At 47.0% G+C, this 15961-nt stretch overlaps 4 protein-coding genes across 4 annotated transcripts; 1 reads left to right on the top strand and 3 right to left on the bottom strand.

Moving 5' to 3' along the window:
* Positions 1-285: 285 nt before the first annotated feature.
* On the bottom strand, positions 286-897 carry BDR25DRAFT_207931 (uncharacterized protein; the record flags this gene model as incomplete). Its single annotated transcript, XM_033684548.1, has 2 exons — positions 286-777; positions 844-897. 2 exons carry the CDS (start codon positions 895-897, stop codon positions 286-288), a joined length of 546 nt encoding a protein of 181 aa, XP_033555076.1.
* Positions 898-3374: 2477 nt separating this feature from the next.
* BDR25DRAFT_348496 (uncharacterized protein) lies at positions 3375-5771 on the top strand (the record flags this gene model as incomplete). Its single annotated transcript, XM_033694423.1, has 20 exons — positions 3375-3458; positions 3491-3611; positions 3674-3740; positions 3790-3819; positions 3856-3880; positions 3925-4005; positions 4045-4129; positions 4183-4277; positions 4301-4438; positions 4492-4532; positions 4564-4602; positions 4655-4800; positions 4856-4898; positions 4996-5039; positions 5079-5168; positions 5200-5333; positions 5376-5437; positions 5474-5517; positions 5577-5676; positions 5744-5771. The coding sequence occupies 20 exons, from the start codon at positions 3375-3377 to the stop codon at positions 5769-5771; spliced, it is 1497 nt and encodes a 498-aa protein (XP_033555075.1).
* A 516-nt stretch (positions 5772-6287) lies between these two features.
* BDR25DRAFT_330748 (alpha/beta-hydrolase) lies at positions 6288-7398 on the bottom strand (the record flags this gene model as incomplete). The annotated part of the gene is made up of 1 exon (XM_033692561.1): positions 6288-7398. Exon 1 carries the CDS (start codon positions 7239-7241, stop codon positions 6288-6290), a length of 954 nt encoding a protein of 317 aa, XP_033555074.1. The 5' UTR covers positions 7242-7398.
* Positions 7399-12196: 4798 nt separating this feature from the next.
* On the bottom strand, positions 12197-15197 carry BDR25DRAFT_309026 (uncharacterized protein; the record flags this gene model as incomplete). Its single annotated transcript, XM_033691048.1, has 15 exons — positions 12197-12214; positions 12262-12414; positions 12588-12642; positions 12693-12891; positions 12943-13161; positions 13214-13393; positions 13446-13565; positions 13596-13626; positions 13689-13891; positions 13939-14160; positions 14220-14393; positions 14476-14513; positions 14564-14811; positions 14862-15035; positions 15087-15197. 15 exons carry the CDS (start codon positions 15195-15197, stop codon positions 12197-12199), a joined length of 2145 nt encoding a protein of 714 aa, XP_033555073.1.
* Between the last annotated feature and the right edge of the window lie 764 nt (positions 15198-15961).

Here is a 15961-nt window from a genome sequence, read left to right as displayed (position 1 = left end):
TGACATTACATATCAAATCTATCCCTAGGTTCGTAATACAGACGCTAAGAAAGAAGAAAGACGACCACACCCATGATTGATATGAGATGATCACTCGAGACTGAAATCTGTTGCCCAAAGAAGAAGCTGAAAGGTATCATAGGTATGCGAGGGCCCATGGATATCCCATTCCCACCACTCAACCCTCCACACCATTCCGGATGGTGTACACACGCGCGCGCACGCACACACACGCACACACAACACACACACACACACCGGCCTCCACCATCTACTCTACTCACTCTACTGCTTGACCTCATCAGCCTTCTTGCTCGCCTCCTGCTTCCCCTTGCTCAAATACTGCATCACCAGCGTGTATCCATCATGTCCGATCTTCAACTCAGTGCTCACAATCGCCTTCGCGCTCTTCAGAAGTCCCTTCTCGCCTCTCGTCTTGCTGTACTCGTCATTCCACGTACTGAGCAGATAGGCCTTCCCCTGTCCGGCAAGCTTCAGCGGCAAGAACGCATAGCTCTGCACCGTCTCCTTCAGCTTGGATGTGTCTTCCTTCACGATGGGGAACTTGTCCTCAACTTTGGAGAGCCCTGTGTCGCCGAGCTCGTCGGCTCGGGTTAGGTACGGGGAGAGGTACGAGTACGGTGTTTGCAGGTATGGGTGCAGCGGCGCGATGAAGCGGGCGTAGGTGTTGTGGACCAGGGACAGCGATTTTGCACCATACGGGTGTGTTTTGTAGAATTCGACTGAGTCGTGGACGACGGGGTAGGATTGGAGATGCTAGACGGGCCGTTAGTTAAAGTTTAGGGTGGAGGGGTGGTGGGGCGGGCTCTGCAAGGTACGTACCGACAAGACCTTGGAATGCGGCTTCTCGCCGTTAGTCATTGGTGAGCTGCTCATTTCGCCGTTGGTTGTCGGAGCAGTGTCCTGTTCAGCGTGCGGCATTGGGGTGTCGAAGTATGTCGTGTCTGGTTGTATGGGTGGTCAGACAGGCCGCTGGAGGCACGAGGAAAGGCAGGGCGTTGGGGGAAAGGCAATGCAGAGTAACGGTCAGGTGCGATCCACACACACCTTGTTTTTGGTGCACGGGAAGTGATGACGGTGCGTCTGTGGCTGCGCTGTCTGGGCGCGGCGCTGTATTTGTGTTAATGGTGAATGGCATGTGAAAGACCCGTTATCGATAACATACAGGGTGATTTCCTAGTTCGCAAGAGACGCAGAGCTGGGAAAGAGGGAAGGAGGATCTGGAAGGAGGCTTGGAAGTAATGGGAGGAAGAGGAGAGGGTAGATTAAAGGTCTCAGATGAATATAGACTAATCAATTAGTGGGCAAAAAGTTGGGTGATATTGCGGGAGGGAAATCATTCCAGGCGCCCCAGCATGTGAAAGGAGCTTGGACCACTCGCGCAGTCGAACGTCACGATAAGGCTATCCCGTTGGCGAGCATCGCGTCTCATCCGCGAACAGTTCGAAAATCTGCAGGCGAAGACCCAATTATCATGCATGTTAACTGCACGAACTGGCCCGGTGCCTTGTTGACAAGTCGGAAGCTTTTGGACCCAACAGCCGCACCAATCTAAGCACCACGGAGGCACTCACCTGCCAGGGTACATGGTTCCAGGAGCCCTCTTTGCGAGCACTGCAAAGGCAAACTTCTGTTTCCGTTTCTCGGCGGGAGCGTTTACAGAGCCGTGTTGAGTGCCGTGTTACGTACAACATGGAGATGGCCATTACGAAGCTAATGCCCATTGCTAAATCAATCAAAATTACCATCGCCCTGCCTTAACCCCCTGTTCGGACACCCGGCGGCGGTACAGCATCTTTATTCCTGATGAATGCGATAAAATACCAAGGAGGGGTATGCATGGCGTCTGCTCTCCAGGCTTCCAGCGTGGAGGCGTCGAGTCCAATTGGCTGCAAATTGTCCTTATCGTGGCAGGGGCCTACCAGTCTCGATATCGGCGTTGCGCCCACGTTCTGTGGGCGACGAGTAAAACAATGGAGAGCAAGACGGGGCATGCATGTGCGTCAACGGTCGTCGTTGTTGAGAGATGAGAGTCAGTTTTGGGTATGACGCATGCATGTGAAAGCAGATGCCAGAGACCCGATTCTGGCCCACCCCTGCCGGCATCTCGCTCCCGCGGCCGTGGCGTCGCGCGGCTCGTGAATCAAACCTTGGATTATTGCGGGCTGATTCATCAAGCAAACTTTCAACACCTGGATTGCGGCTGAGAAAATTCCATGTTTTTCTTCATGGTCCTCAGCTGTCAAATGCTGCCGAATGCACGCCTCGGCATGGCGAAGAATTATCCGAGGACTGCTGAGGTTACATCCCCGATGCTTCAGTGCCGTATGGCGAGATCGAGATATCTGCGGATGGACCTCTGACTCTTCACACCACACTTGCGTGAAATTTCTTTCACGTGCGAATGCAGCGTGGCTGATCTATCGACATCAAGCGAGCTCAACGTACTAGGATGTGACGGGGATGAGTGCTGGCGATCTTCCTTGTTGTTGAGACTAGTTTGACGACATGCGACATCCTGCTATTCACCTTGACGAAGGTGAGAATGTTATCTGATGAGATCGAGCGGTGTCGCGAGCTGACGTGTCTGAAAGATTCCGTTGATGCTTTTGCGGGGTGCAGGAGGCCGTTCTCTCTCCCGTCCAAAGCATTGTCACTGAAGAGAAGTCTCAGGGTCAGTCAACTGATGAAAGAAATGAAAGATGCATTACACAAGACCTCAAAATTCGTCTCAATTTACAACTAGGTGACCCATTTTGGCGTGTTCAATAGCGATAGTTGTTGCGTGGCGGCCACGCCCGAGGACACTCTTTCCCAGTCTCTCTCCACTCTCTTGGCAGTCATCTACTCCATCTTCTCCGCGTCTCTACTCCACTGTTTGACTTTTCATTTCTCCACTCTGCTCCTGCACGTCAAGAAGCCCCCAGTCTCATTCTCTGACAAGGCCGGCTAGCCTCTCAGCGTAAAGAGAGACGGGAGCACGCAACCGCCCGCTAGCGTCCGGAGGTTCCCATTCTTCCACTCATATTGGACAATCAGACTGCCCGGTGAAGAACTTCGGGCGGCAGCGCACTGTCAGCTCAGACATGTCAGGCATTTGGTGTTGAAGCAGAAACACGAGAATGACGTGTTCAGTCTCATAAGGTTTAAGAGTTATGCGTGCCTCATGTAAATGTACAATCATTGGCGCATATAGAGTTCTTTCATTAGGATCTTCGGTCTTACTCGGTGTCTCAGTGTCGTACTCAATGTACTCCCTCGAAAACATGAAGTTTCCGTTCTTAGCCCTTACCCCTACCACTCCAAGTCCTTGACTATGCATGGTCTAGAGTTTATGCTCTAAGGATGAGGCGATGCTCTCTGGAGTTTCGAATCTACTCGAGTTCGCACTTTTGAATTCCGCTCCGTTTTCGTGGTTTATGCACTCAAAGTTCTCCGTTGATATACGGAGCCGAGGCGAATCGATTAGTTTGCTTGTGTGGATGCTGTTCTTCTCGGGGCCGATATCCTGGATTACAGAAGTAGAAGAGGGGAATTAATACCACGGTTCCATGCTCACATCACGGCTTCCCCACGTCTGGCAAAGAAAGGTAGCCTCACTGTTGTTCTAGCTCTAGCACTTCTCTTGCTAGCACACATAGATCCCATCGAGCAAATAACTCGAACTCTCTTGATGACCAATGCCATTGTCCTCCTCGGAGTAAGTATCCGTTAAGTTGGTAAGCATATTTGTGTGCTATGTCGTCATGGTGAACACATGCACATCAGGTTTCCCGCCTCTGTGACGAAGTTCTTCGCGTCACAAGTGCTATCTTGAGGGTGGGTCCTCGTGAGCACAATTCCTTCTATCTCTTCATCGGTTGGCCCGCTTGTTTAAATACGGAGTTGCGGGGACCTTGCTAGTCGTTGCTTAATACTCACTCAAGCCCCCTTGCCGTAGAATGGGAATTTGACCCAGACCTCTCCACTTTTTCCCCAATTCATGTAGACAGTCAACATCCTCCTCATGCACAGCTCTACTAGGATCTACCCGACCAGGAAACTCACTGTGCCCTTATGATCTGTCGACCTCTTTCTAACGGCGCCAGTGCTATCTATCATGTGTTTGGTCCTTTGCTATCATGCAGCGACTATTTGAGGACCGGATTTCGTCATCATGAGGAAAGTATCACTTGAAATGGCCTAGTGAAATGCAATTGGAAATAAGAAACGTCATTGCCATGCTCCACCCACCCCCTTGCTCTCCCTCCCCATCCGTCCTCACATGATGATTCCATAGAACATACACCTACAACTGCCCTCTGAAGATCACCCTCCAAGAAATCCAACCCAAAGCCGTCTCCACATTCTCCTCCGAGGCCCAATCAGGTATGCTGATCTTCCTGCCTACACGCCAATTCTTGCGGGCTTTGCCATGGTGACTAACTCTCCCCTGCAGGTAGTGTAGCAGGAGGTGTTGCTTTCCCCCAGATACATTCAATAAGTAAATCTTCGTCCGTAGTGAACACCACGTGAGACCTTTGCGTGGTTGTAAGTGTATAGCGCAAGGCCTCTGAAAAGAAATATGGTTAGAATCTCAGGGTTCTTGATGCACGCGATCTCAAATTATAAAAGATCTCCTCGGTCAACTAAGGCCCGGCGGCAACCGACTCCCGACTGATCCTCTGTACTACAAGTCGAGGTTCGTCTTGAGTGACATTGCTAGACGGATGAAGTTGGAAGGTCGTGGTCCAACAGTACCTTATGATACGTGGGCAAACAACGACTTAGCAAAGTATTGTGACGTGATAAGAAATATAAAATAGCAACGACAGATTCAGTAAAATAAACACAGCTATTCTCGCGAAGACCACTTCAAGGGATTCGGAAAGCATCATGTATGTTTCTAGGTAGTTTCATTCTGCGACGGGGGGCTTGCGGTTAAAGAAGTGCTTGAGCTAACACAACATACGGTGGTACTCTACTTAATACCAGGGCCGATTTGTTCTCAGACAATAGCTGGATGGCTCGTTTCGCCAGTTAGAATGGTAGACTGAAAAGCGGTTAGGGAATATGAGATGTAGAAGACTTCCAGGGGATCAAACCTTACAATACGGCCCATATTGGTGGGAAGCCTTCCTGCCAGGACAAGGCGAGACCCTTGAGGAGTATATCTTTTGGATTTGATCCCCAACCCAGTTCAACTCTTATGGATGGGGCTCAGGCAGTCTCTGCAGGATAGTCCACGGATCAAAGATTTGACAGCTCATGATTGCTTCGTCGAACAGATGAAACTTACATACCTGCCGACGGAGTATAAAGGCATTTTCAAGGTCCATTGGCACCACGGGTTCCTCCTTCTCTGAATCGATTAGCTCCTTTCTAGACCGTATCTAGAGAGGAATTCAGCAATTGATATGAATCGGGCAAGGAGTGAGTGAGTTGGTGACGATTCCAATCCCATATTGTGTAGGATGTGGAGCGCTTTTGAAGCAATAATCAGCAAGAACTCGAGCCGTTCCATTTATAGAGCCTAAAGGCCAATAAATTAAAGGGGGAGAGAACATACCCAAAAGAGCTCTCAGGAGACGACCTCTGCCACCAGGTTTCTCGTCAAATAGGCAGAGATCTTGACAGCCAGAGACAAGGGGGTCAGGCTACATCCAGAGAGAGGGAGTGCGGTTGACCACGACCTATCGGAGGTAAACACTACCATTAGTGAGGACCCACGGGGAAAACACAGTCTTGAGAGAAATTTCTTAAATGGCTGATTGAGAACAGCTTTAAATTCATGACAAAAAAACTTTTTTAGAAAAAAAAACCCCCCAGAGCGCCGTTAAAGAGACAAGATGAAGAACTCACCTGCAGGGAAATGAGATGGCCCGCCATTGTTTATTGTTTCTGTGGGACAGAACTTGCACTCTACTTTCCCGATTTTTAAGCCAGGAAGGTGGTTGTTGCTTTCAATCATGCTTAGCAGTGACCTGTCCAACAGGTCTCAGCCCACCTTCCCAGCTTGCAACCCCTCGGCCTTCGAGGTATGGGCAGTTAATAGCTATTCTCCTTTCAGGTTTTGCTTCTCTTTTTTTTACCGAACTGCTCGATTGCTCCAAAAGAACGCTATGTCGGATTACTAGGTCTTTGTCTCAGAACGAGCCCGTTACTCCTCGCGGTGCATTGAGGTGCACATGGACCTGCAAGATAAATTTAATAATATCTTCGGGGAACCAAGATTCCATTCTCCGCATGGGGTGTGCTTAGAATCATCGGTGCATTTCACAGCATCATCACAACCCTAGCGCTTCCCTCAGCGTCTTAACACTCAATCCATATGCCTCCTCGCGCAGATCCCAATCATGGGTCCCCTTCTTACAACCCTTATCGAAGCCATGATGAGCATCCTCAAGAGTGAGATTGACGACCTTCCTTTTCCCATCATCTAGCCGATTCGCCAAGTCTCTCGCCTCGGGCATTAATGTGTCGCCCTCACACGTCAAAATAGCCACAGTTGGCGGAAAATCCGCCGTGTCAGCCTTGGACGGCGACACGCGTGGATCCTTTCTTGAGACTACGTCGGGAGTGTAGCAATCATTAAACAAGCGGAACATGAAAGGCGGTAATGGACTCTTTGGCTTCGGCACCGCTCTAGCATCAGGCGCAATCGTGAAATCCGTGACTGGGTATATAGCAATCACAACGGGAACCGTGAGGTCGAGCAGCGTCTTCTTCACCGCTGATGCCGCAACGAGTGCGAGATTCGCACCCGCGCTGAAGCCAGAGACGGCAATGCGAGATAAATCGAACCGCCCTGGTTGCGCCGCGATCCATATCAACGTATCCTCCACGTCTTGGATCGCAGCGGGAAACGGGGTCTCGGGCGCTTTGCGGTAGTCTGCGTCTATCACGATGATTCCCATATCACGCGCCATGCGGCTGCAGAATAACATGTCGCTGCCTAGCATTGGGATTATGAATCCGCTCCCGTGCCAATTGACTAGAACTGGTTTTTTGGACGTGGCCAGCGAGGATGCTGAGTGTCCAGGTGGGTAGTAGAAGTCTGCGTCGATGAAGCGTCCTCTGTCCCGTGACGGTATTGCCACGCGTCGTCGTTGGACATCTATCTCATCTGCGATAGCCTTGTCGCGCCGTCTAGAGGAGAAAGCGATTACGCGAGCTATCATTCGAATCAGGGTGACGGTCAATTTTAGGCGTAGGTATGTAAGGAAACCGAATTGTGCCATGTTTGTGATGCTGGAGGATCCGATGGTGCAAGCTGGTTCCCAATTAATTTGTTATCTGTGGACGGAGCACGACTTTCAGGTCAAGGAGAATAAACTGCCGGGAACAAGTGGGTAAGGAAAGCGTCTTGATTTTTGATGCTAGCTGCGGGGTAGGAAAGTTTGAGGTCTCAGGTATAGGGCTGCAAATCCTCGAGGTTACAACTCAGCTGGCCAACGCTAAAGGTAGGGCGGCCATGCCAAGCATCGTTAAAGGTCAGCCGTCCATCGGAAACCTCGCCCGGCCACACACAAACCAAAATCCCTCCGACCTCTCACTACCTCTCGACAACACATTGCGAACATGTCTAAACAACTTCTAATGAGCGTAAGTAACCCCTAATTACGTTGTATAACTCATCTGAACGTGTTCCAGGAAGCCTACAAGGCGTACAGCCGCCTCGGTTGCTTGCCCTTTGGCGCTAAGCCTTTCCCTGCGGTACACATCTCAATCTAATCGCAACGGGTTTCTAACGCGTTCAGGACGAAGATGGTACTATTAACGTCTACCTTGGGGAGATATATTGCAGGGTGAAGGTGGGCGATGAGCTGTGCGGGGTGAGTGACATTCTGTCCTCAACCTGTTGTAAACATGTTGATTTCTCTTCTAAACAATTTGCTAACGGGTTCAGAATATGTTCCAAACGCGAGGCGCACTGGTCAATCACATCAAGAAGTACCATCCAGAGGTCGAAGTAAAGGCAGCAGATAAGACTGGGAACCCTTCTATGGCAAAGATCAGTGCCGCTCGTGGTAAGCTCTTGAGAAGCCATTCACAACACGTTCCTAACAGCATACTAGTGTTCTTTTCAGCACTCATGAAGACGCATAACGATATCGCCGACAGAAAGCGTTCTGAACCTGTTCCGAACGTGCCTGAGCCTCCGCTGGTACCTCGTCGTCGCACATCTCGAGTCCAACCTGATCCGAAGGAGATCCCAACAGGTTCTGATCGGTTTGAGCTTCCTCTCTACAGGGAGACAAACAGCAAGAAGGGTCAGAAATCTGGAGATGTAGGTTTCTACCCTACTAAGCTATTAATAACCTGTTAAGGATATGTTCAGGTTAACTTTACTGCGGCTGGAAATATGATCAAGAAGGCAGGTGGGGAATTTCCTTGTAAGGTTTGCAATAGCCTTGCTGCTATCAAGGGCAAGGGAAACCTAAAAGGTAATTTACTTTTCCTTGTATTTTTCTAACCTGTTCTTAACACGTTTAGAATGCAAATGGGACGATGCCTGTCGGAGCACTAAGTGGTTCAAAGGCTGGGATGACTCAGAGGGCGAGGATGATGAGGAATAAGTTCACATATGGTCCGAATTCAATTCTGAACATGTTAGAGGCATATCATGATGATTAGATGCCCAGTTCATTTCTGTTCTCGAGGTGTTCGGAAGGTGTTCTCGAGGTGCTAGGAATAGGTCTTCCCTTAATCAAATGGAAGTAACAACTTATGTCCTTGAGGTTGGAACTGTACAACCTCACCACATGCTCTTTAGAACATGATCTCAACGTAATGAAGTCATTTTATGGACCCACATCTCTGCGGTAACGTGAGTATCCGAAGGCGTTTTTAACGTATTTTTAACGTGTTGTTAACAAGTTCGCAATAGCATCAGTTCAATTTCTTTCTCTAAAGGGCAACATAATTGTAACATATCCATAACATGTTTATATTACAATCTTAACTTGGCCTTTCTCTCCTCTAGGTCTAACCCAGGGCTTCCAACGAGGCGTAGTACTGTACGATTGGGCGATTTTGAGGCCTGTACGGGTGAGATTTTGGGTACGTTCGTACGGCAGGGAGGAGGAGAGGTAGGTGTACGTATCGTAACTGTTACGGCTCACGTGATCTGTACAAGTAGTACAATTCAATTAAAGTACGCCGTACTCTAGTCAAAACAGCTAAGATTATAGGTCTCTAGAGACGCAAGATTAAGGTCTAATTAACCATAAAATAACTAATTCTCCCTAGTAACAAAAGCAGAGAGGTCTAAAAGCTCGCTGCTCACTACCTTGTGCCGTAGCCAGTTCTTCTGGAGTTGAATAGCCTCAATCATCGCACTTTTTAGTAAGCCTCAATCGTCAGTTACCGTACAACCAGCCGCGCTAAAACACCTCTCACACTCGCAACTAGTAGCTGGGATAGTAAGGAAATCAAGGGCAATCTTAAAGAGGATAGGATAGGCTGTTTTGCCTCTAGTAAGCCACTATTGTAGGGGTTCTCCGCGTAGTAAGGGGTAATCTTTGTAGTAATCAGCTCTTATAGAGTCATAGTAAAGCTGCAGCTCATTTAACACCTTCTTACGCTTATGTAAGCGCTAATTCATCATAAGAGAGAGGTTAACAGAGAGGCAAGCCTTATAATTGTTGTCATAATAGTCGCCACCTGGCAGCTTACAACGCCTAGGAGATAATAGCTCATCCTTAACCTTATGCTTATCCTCAGCATCTAAATACTAGTTAAAGATCGTCTCCATCAACCTAGTTACCTTATCCACCCAGCTCTTATAATGCCGCCAGTAATCTTAAAACTAAAGTAAGCGCAATTAAGGGTTAAGGATAGTAGCAACTGCGTAGTACAAGACTAGCAGATTAAGAATTAGTTTACCCCAGTAAGTAGTAAGCTTTTAATAGCCAAACTTAACAGCGTTTTTAAGGTACAAGTCACTTAGCTTGTCAGCAGTAATTACTCTCATTCAATTAAGGTAGATTTAGAGGCACTAAAGCTCTGTTATAGTCCTCCATAGTAAGCCAGATAAGCCCTAGCCCTTAAGTCTCTTTGTTATCTAATAAAACTTCTCTAAAAAGTCCTTAAGGCGCTTAATCTCATCCTAATCATCTTCAGTAATAAGATCTGCTAGGGCATCAAAGCCAGCTCATCAAGTCTCCTCATCAGCATTAGAAGAGCCTCTCCATTGCTGTTAGAAGCAACTAATAGCCTCTCTAAGCTCATAACAGCGTAATAGCATAAGGTAAACTAAGTGCCAGCGTACTCCGCCATCACGCACTAGATTAAGCGTGCTAAACTACCAAATTAAGTCCTTCTCTGCAATGTTAATTTAGAGAGTCTTAAAAAGCCTCATGCGCTTATGTGATGCCAGCACGCCGTTTACAAAGTTATAGAGTTGTCTAACAACTCCACACTTTCTATATAGCTCAAATTAATCGCGTAGAGCAGCTCTAGCAAGCTCCTGCTCAAATTTTATAACACCTTTGCTGTATATAATAGCTTTGACAACTACCTAGATTATATAGGCAGCGCAGCAGATTCAGTGCTGTCCATCAAGCTCGTACAGCAGGTTAAGCTCCTCATTAAGGCTCTAGATAAGCTTATTGTCGTTATTTAACGCGTTATCCCTAACAAAGCAGCTAAATTTTAACGTAATATCATACTTGTTAATAATAGCAGCTATCTCAGAGGCTTGCGCACTGCCAGTATAGTCACTGTATAGGTTTTTAAAGCCAATTAAGAGGTCTCGCTAAGCGTGTGAGGCATCTAGCTGTCGTCAGTTACAGAGTTCTCACAATAGTGGCCCGTGCGCGCATACCAACAAAGTGAGCCACTACTGCGAGGAAGGAAAGGTGGTTTCCAGAACACCACATATCTACGCTTAGCGCAATTTTTAACAGCGCAGTAATTAGTATTGTTTAAATCTCCTTCTTTCGCTGCACAAGTGCAGCGTGGATATCCTTAGAGAGCGTGGTGGCGGAATGTGGTAGGGCAGCAAGAAGATCTATGCAATTCTAGCTAATAAGACTACAGGTCTCTAATAAAATAGCCTTTTTAAACAACTAATCCTGCACTATAACCTAGTCAACTAGGGCACTGCGCAGAGGACCCTCCTGCCATAGTGTATAAGATAACCCCCGCGACAAGCCTGCTGCTCCTCTAGCTGCCTCCCATGGGTGCTGCGGTAGCCGTACGCCATCAAGTAAGAGCTCTCCATCAACGTTAACCTTATGCTCCCTTAGTAGGTGCCAAACAATATAGTTATAGCCATCCACCACCTTTGCAGCGCCTTAAGAGCCCTGCTCATGACACCAACAGCAGAGCCAGAGGCAGATTACCTTGCCCTGCTCCTCTAGGAGCGTTATATCCGCGCCATAAGCCCACACCTTTAACAGCGTACAATTACCTCGCAAGGTAGTCTTGTTCTTTACTCAGTAACCTAATTGCGCTAAGGGCAACGCCTGTTTTAAGTCCAATAGCCATATATTATTCCAATTAATTGCAAACTCAACACCAGCGTTACAATTGCAGTCCTCTAGGAACTGCTGCAATTAATCTTCAGCCACAGACAGTGTACTATCGCGGGATAAGGCAGAAGACGCGGTGTAGAGGGCTTTCAACTTCTACAGCCTACAAGACTGCGCAAAATAGACAACAGAGGGATCTAATCAACTAGATAAGGCCTGTAAGGCGGCAAGACGCGTAGATGGATAACTCTGCAATAGAAAATAGTCTGTAATAGGCATTTTTAAGACAACAGACCGCAGATGGATAGATCAAACCCCTTAGAAAGAGATTTAAGCGCCCTCACAAAACTTTCAGCCAATCAGAGCTCTAGAAGCTCTCCCCGCAGACCTCCTGCTCACCAGAGTCCTCCTACTCCTCCAGAATCGCTATAAAAACTTCCCAAAAGGGTAATACGATCCGTACTACGTACCGTACCTAGGGCATCATTAACCGTACGGTGCGGCTCACGAACTCAGTACGTTCGTACTGAACACGTGACCGTTACGGTTCACTTTGTACGGACCGTAGTACGGCCCGTTGGAAGCCCTGGTCTAACCTTTCCCTCATATTTGCAAGTTCCTTTCTCTCAATTTCTGCTGCCTTCTCACGAAGCTCAAGCTTCTCCCGCTGAAGTTGAAGCTCTTGATTATTTTCAATAGCTTGACGCTTAAGGCCCTGACTAGTAGCAGTGACAGGACTAGACTAATTAGGCCAGAATAGATTCATAACAGGTTGTGAACATACCTTGAGTTCCTTGGACACTGAGCTACTGATGGCGAGTGTGATCGTGATCGTGATCGTGATGCTGTCGACCTTGAACGGCCCCGTATAGTACCAGATGAGTTTGAACGCCTTAGTAACTCGTTTGTAGGGACTAGAGATGAGGCTCTGCTGGAGCTGCTTGTACGTATATCTTCAAGCTCCATTTCACGCTTTCGTTCTACACATTAGAGTAAATAAGCTATTACTAACACGTTGTGAAGACGTTATGAGGATGTTATCTTACTCTCTCTTCCTAAGCTTGCAATATAGCGGTTTGTTATTGATGTAGATTTTGAGACGTGCCGTACGTCGTCCTCTCTTGCTCCTAGTTGGTCGATATCTCTCTGGTCAAGCTTCATTCCACTGAAGATGTTTAGAACATATTTCTATCATAATATGTAACGTTCACAAACCTGAGGACTGCAGAAAGTACTGGAAGCCCTTTCCCGTAGGAGTATGACTTCTCTGCAGCCTGTTCTGCTGCGTTTGAATTTGGTGACATTGTATTCCAAACATCTTTTGGAATTAATGAGCAATGTTGGTTTAAACCAGCTGCTATAACAGGGATCAACTTGTGAGCTGCCCAGTTAGCAATAGGTGCGCTCTCTTGAGCTAAAGAAATTAGCAACGTAATGTCAATATGTTCTCAAAGTCTTTATTTACCTCGAAGCAGATTACCAAGCGTATGATAGTCTTCCATGCTCTCACAAGTAAGAAGAGCTTGCATACGGGTGCAGACACTGTCCTGATGGCGTTCTGAGCCTGGTGTTGCTTGGGTAATACTCCGCTTAAAGTGTACAACACAGAACCGAATACAATTCTGTAGCTGCCAGTCCCAGGGACGTCGACTTGTATCCAGTTCTGTTAGGTACAATCCAAAGCCTTAGTAACACGTTAGGAACGCGTTCATATTATGTTGATAAATGTATTATACCTTCCATCCGCTTCCAGTCCATATCAACTGTCATTCCATCAAACCCCTCATTATGGAGGTGTCGCCAGCAGTTAAGATTCTTCCCAGTACGTTCAGAAAGTAATGTAAATAGTCTCTGAAAGCACCGCATATACATCTGTGGACTGTCGCTATTGACAAAGATGCGCGCAAGAGTAAAAACTAAAACAGGTTAGTATTAAGTATAGAAAGCGTTTAGAACATGTTATCATACGCTTGCCATGTGATTCGTTAAAGAATGCAAAGGTAATCTCACGAAACCCGTTCTTAAAGGTCCTCTTGAATGACATATCACATTGGAATGTCTTTAGGGAGGCAAAGACCTCAGCTTGCTCTGTAAAAAAACATATAATCATAGTCCTACCATCCTCAACAAAAATTTCTCGGATATAGGCCTAGAAGAAGTAAGTGTTGCGTTCTGAAAGCGTTCTAATCACGTTCTGATTAGGTTACCAACACGCTCAGGGTTCTGGTGCTTTGTCATATGCTCTACAATAACACCCTGTACATGCTGCCCTGCAGGGAACATAGCCAGGCGCTCTCTCCAAAGGATCCGTGTGATCCGATCCATATTAGCAAAAGATTGATGGATTTGGATGAGAGAGACAGCGTTATTTTGACGGCAGAACTCCTTAAGGGCAGGGGAACTGAGAAACTGGGCTTTAACAAGTTAACAACATGTTACAAACACCTTAAGACATACTTACCTTGTGTAACTGTTGGATCCCTCTCTCTCTGGATTAATTTGGTAATTCCTTGTATAATTTCTTCAGGGGGGCGATGGGGAGGAGGAGGTAGATGCGTATGCTCGCCATGAGAGCAGAAGAGGAAGAACGGAATACGTTCTAAATGTAATGGGATGATGATATCAAACTCAACAGGACACGTCCACTGTAGGAAGTGGGCGTGGCCTTGCGGGTGGTTAACGTCTTTAGAACGAATTAGTATAGTATTAAGAATAAGTTTAAGAGGGGATAACTTGCCACACTTTGGTAATCGCGACGTATTTGGTTCAACAGTACAGCAAGTTTCTGTAGTCTCTGGGACATGTTCAAAACCCTCTCTAAACAGCTTCTGAAGGTGTTCATGATCATGCTTCTCTGTAATCCTTCTAAAGAAATGGTCCTCAGTGCGTTGCGTCTGCTGCCGCCATTCTGAGCAGCTAATATACCAATATTGAACTCCGGACACGCTCTAAACTAATTACTATCACGTTACAAACACGTTATGAACGTATTGCTTACAGGGAAGCTTGTTTGGCGTAAAATTGGGCTGCACCGTACTGTGTGAGTCTCACAAGCAACTCCTATACTAAACCGATGTTGAACTGACAGATACAGACCTAGAGAGTGTCTCTTCTTCTTATTAGTCTCTTCTCTAAGAGGAGTTCGTCGATATTGACGAAGCTCCTCCCAGAGTTGTGCGCTTGCATGACAATGTGAACGTGTTCGTAAGCTGTTTTCAAGGTATTGACAATACTTTGCCCCAGTGCATTGGTATTTCCACCGCAAAGCCTGGCCGCCGAGGTAGAGGCAAGTAGTGCCTTTCTTCTTCGCTTTATTCTTGCGGCAGTATTGAAACTGAAGGTCAGCAAAAGATGTTTAGAACATGTTAGGAATATATTGCTCACTGCTAATGCTTCTTGAAGCACCTCCTTAATATCCCTCTTATCTGTACTAACACAATATGTATACCCTCTAGGTAGTGTTTGCGGATACTCAGGAAGGACTTGAGCTTGCTGGATTCTAGCTGTACGTAGAGGTGCTGCGGCAGACGACGTAAGAATTGTGAGCTCCTGATTTTGCTAATAGCATGTTACCAACGTCTTGTTAACCTATTGTGAACATGTTTATACCTCATCATCAACCTCACTACCTTCTTCGTCCTCCACTCCTACCCAATCTTGCTCATCTTGATTTTGGGGCTGAGCAGTCTGTTGTAGCAAGTTAAAATCTAGGTTTTGCATGGCTAGTAAGTAAGTAGTAGGAACGGAAGAGGATTTGAAGAGACCAGTCCAGCAGAGATTTCATCAGGCCAACAAAATCCTGCCAAGACGTTAGTATGCATTAGCGTGTAGCTGCCCCACCTTTAGCGTTGGCCTGCTGACGTGTAACCTCCAAATTCTCCTCGCAAGGCTTCCCGCATTAGGACCCCCCCAACTTTGTGCTGTGGTATCATGTGTTATGGGCATTTTCAGGAGCCATTTAAAGATGAAATGGTCATAAGTCTCTTAGAGAGAACAGGGAAGAAGCGTGCTGTTTTCCGAATGTTGTTTCTTCCATAGTTAAAGGGATCGGCACCTGAGCTAGTGAGCCAGTAGAAATTTTACGCGGGGAATGACGAATGGTACCGAGAGTGGGATTAACAGCTGCACAAATTAAGCAAACTGATACAGATTTGATCATGCCATCAGAAAAACCTGCGTCTAGTGTTGCAGGCAGCTTTTCTAGTTTTATTTGCAATTGTTGCAAGGTGTCGCCCTAGCAGAAGGCAAATGGAATTCTGTTGAAGTGAAATGCCTGGCAGTGGAAAGAGAGTGTAAGAGTAGACTGAGGCGCTTCCGGATGGAGTTCCTACATTTATTGACGTCCAACACGAAGCTATTACCTAAAGTACGCAGCCCACTCAAGCCGTTGAAAGGTGTCGAGAAGGTCTAGTGCAATCTTGGTGTCTAATCAAATATGTCAACATTATTATGAGAATTAGTGAGCAAGACTTATATATTGACGT

This window comes from Lindgomyces ingoldianus (genome assembly GCF_010093535.1).
Source record: "Lindgomyces ingoldianus strain ATCC 200398 unplaced genomic scaffold BDR25scaffold_1, whole genome shotgun sequence".
Lineage (NCBI taxonomy): Eukaryota > Fungi > Ascomycota > Dothideomycetes > Pleosporales > Lindgomycetaceae > Lindgomyces > Lindgomyces ingoldianus.
Note: the sequence above shows the minus strand (reverse complement) of the source record. Positions and strands in the feature narration are given on the sequence as shown.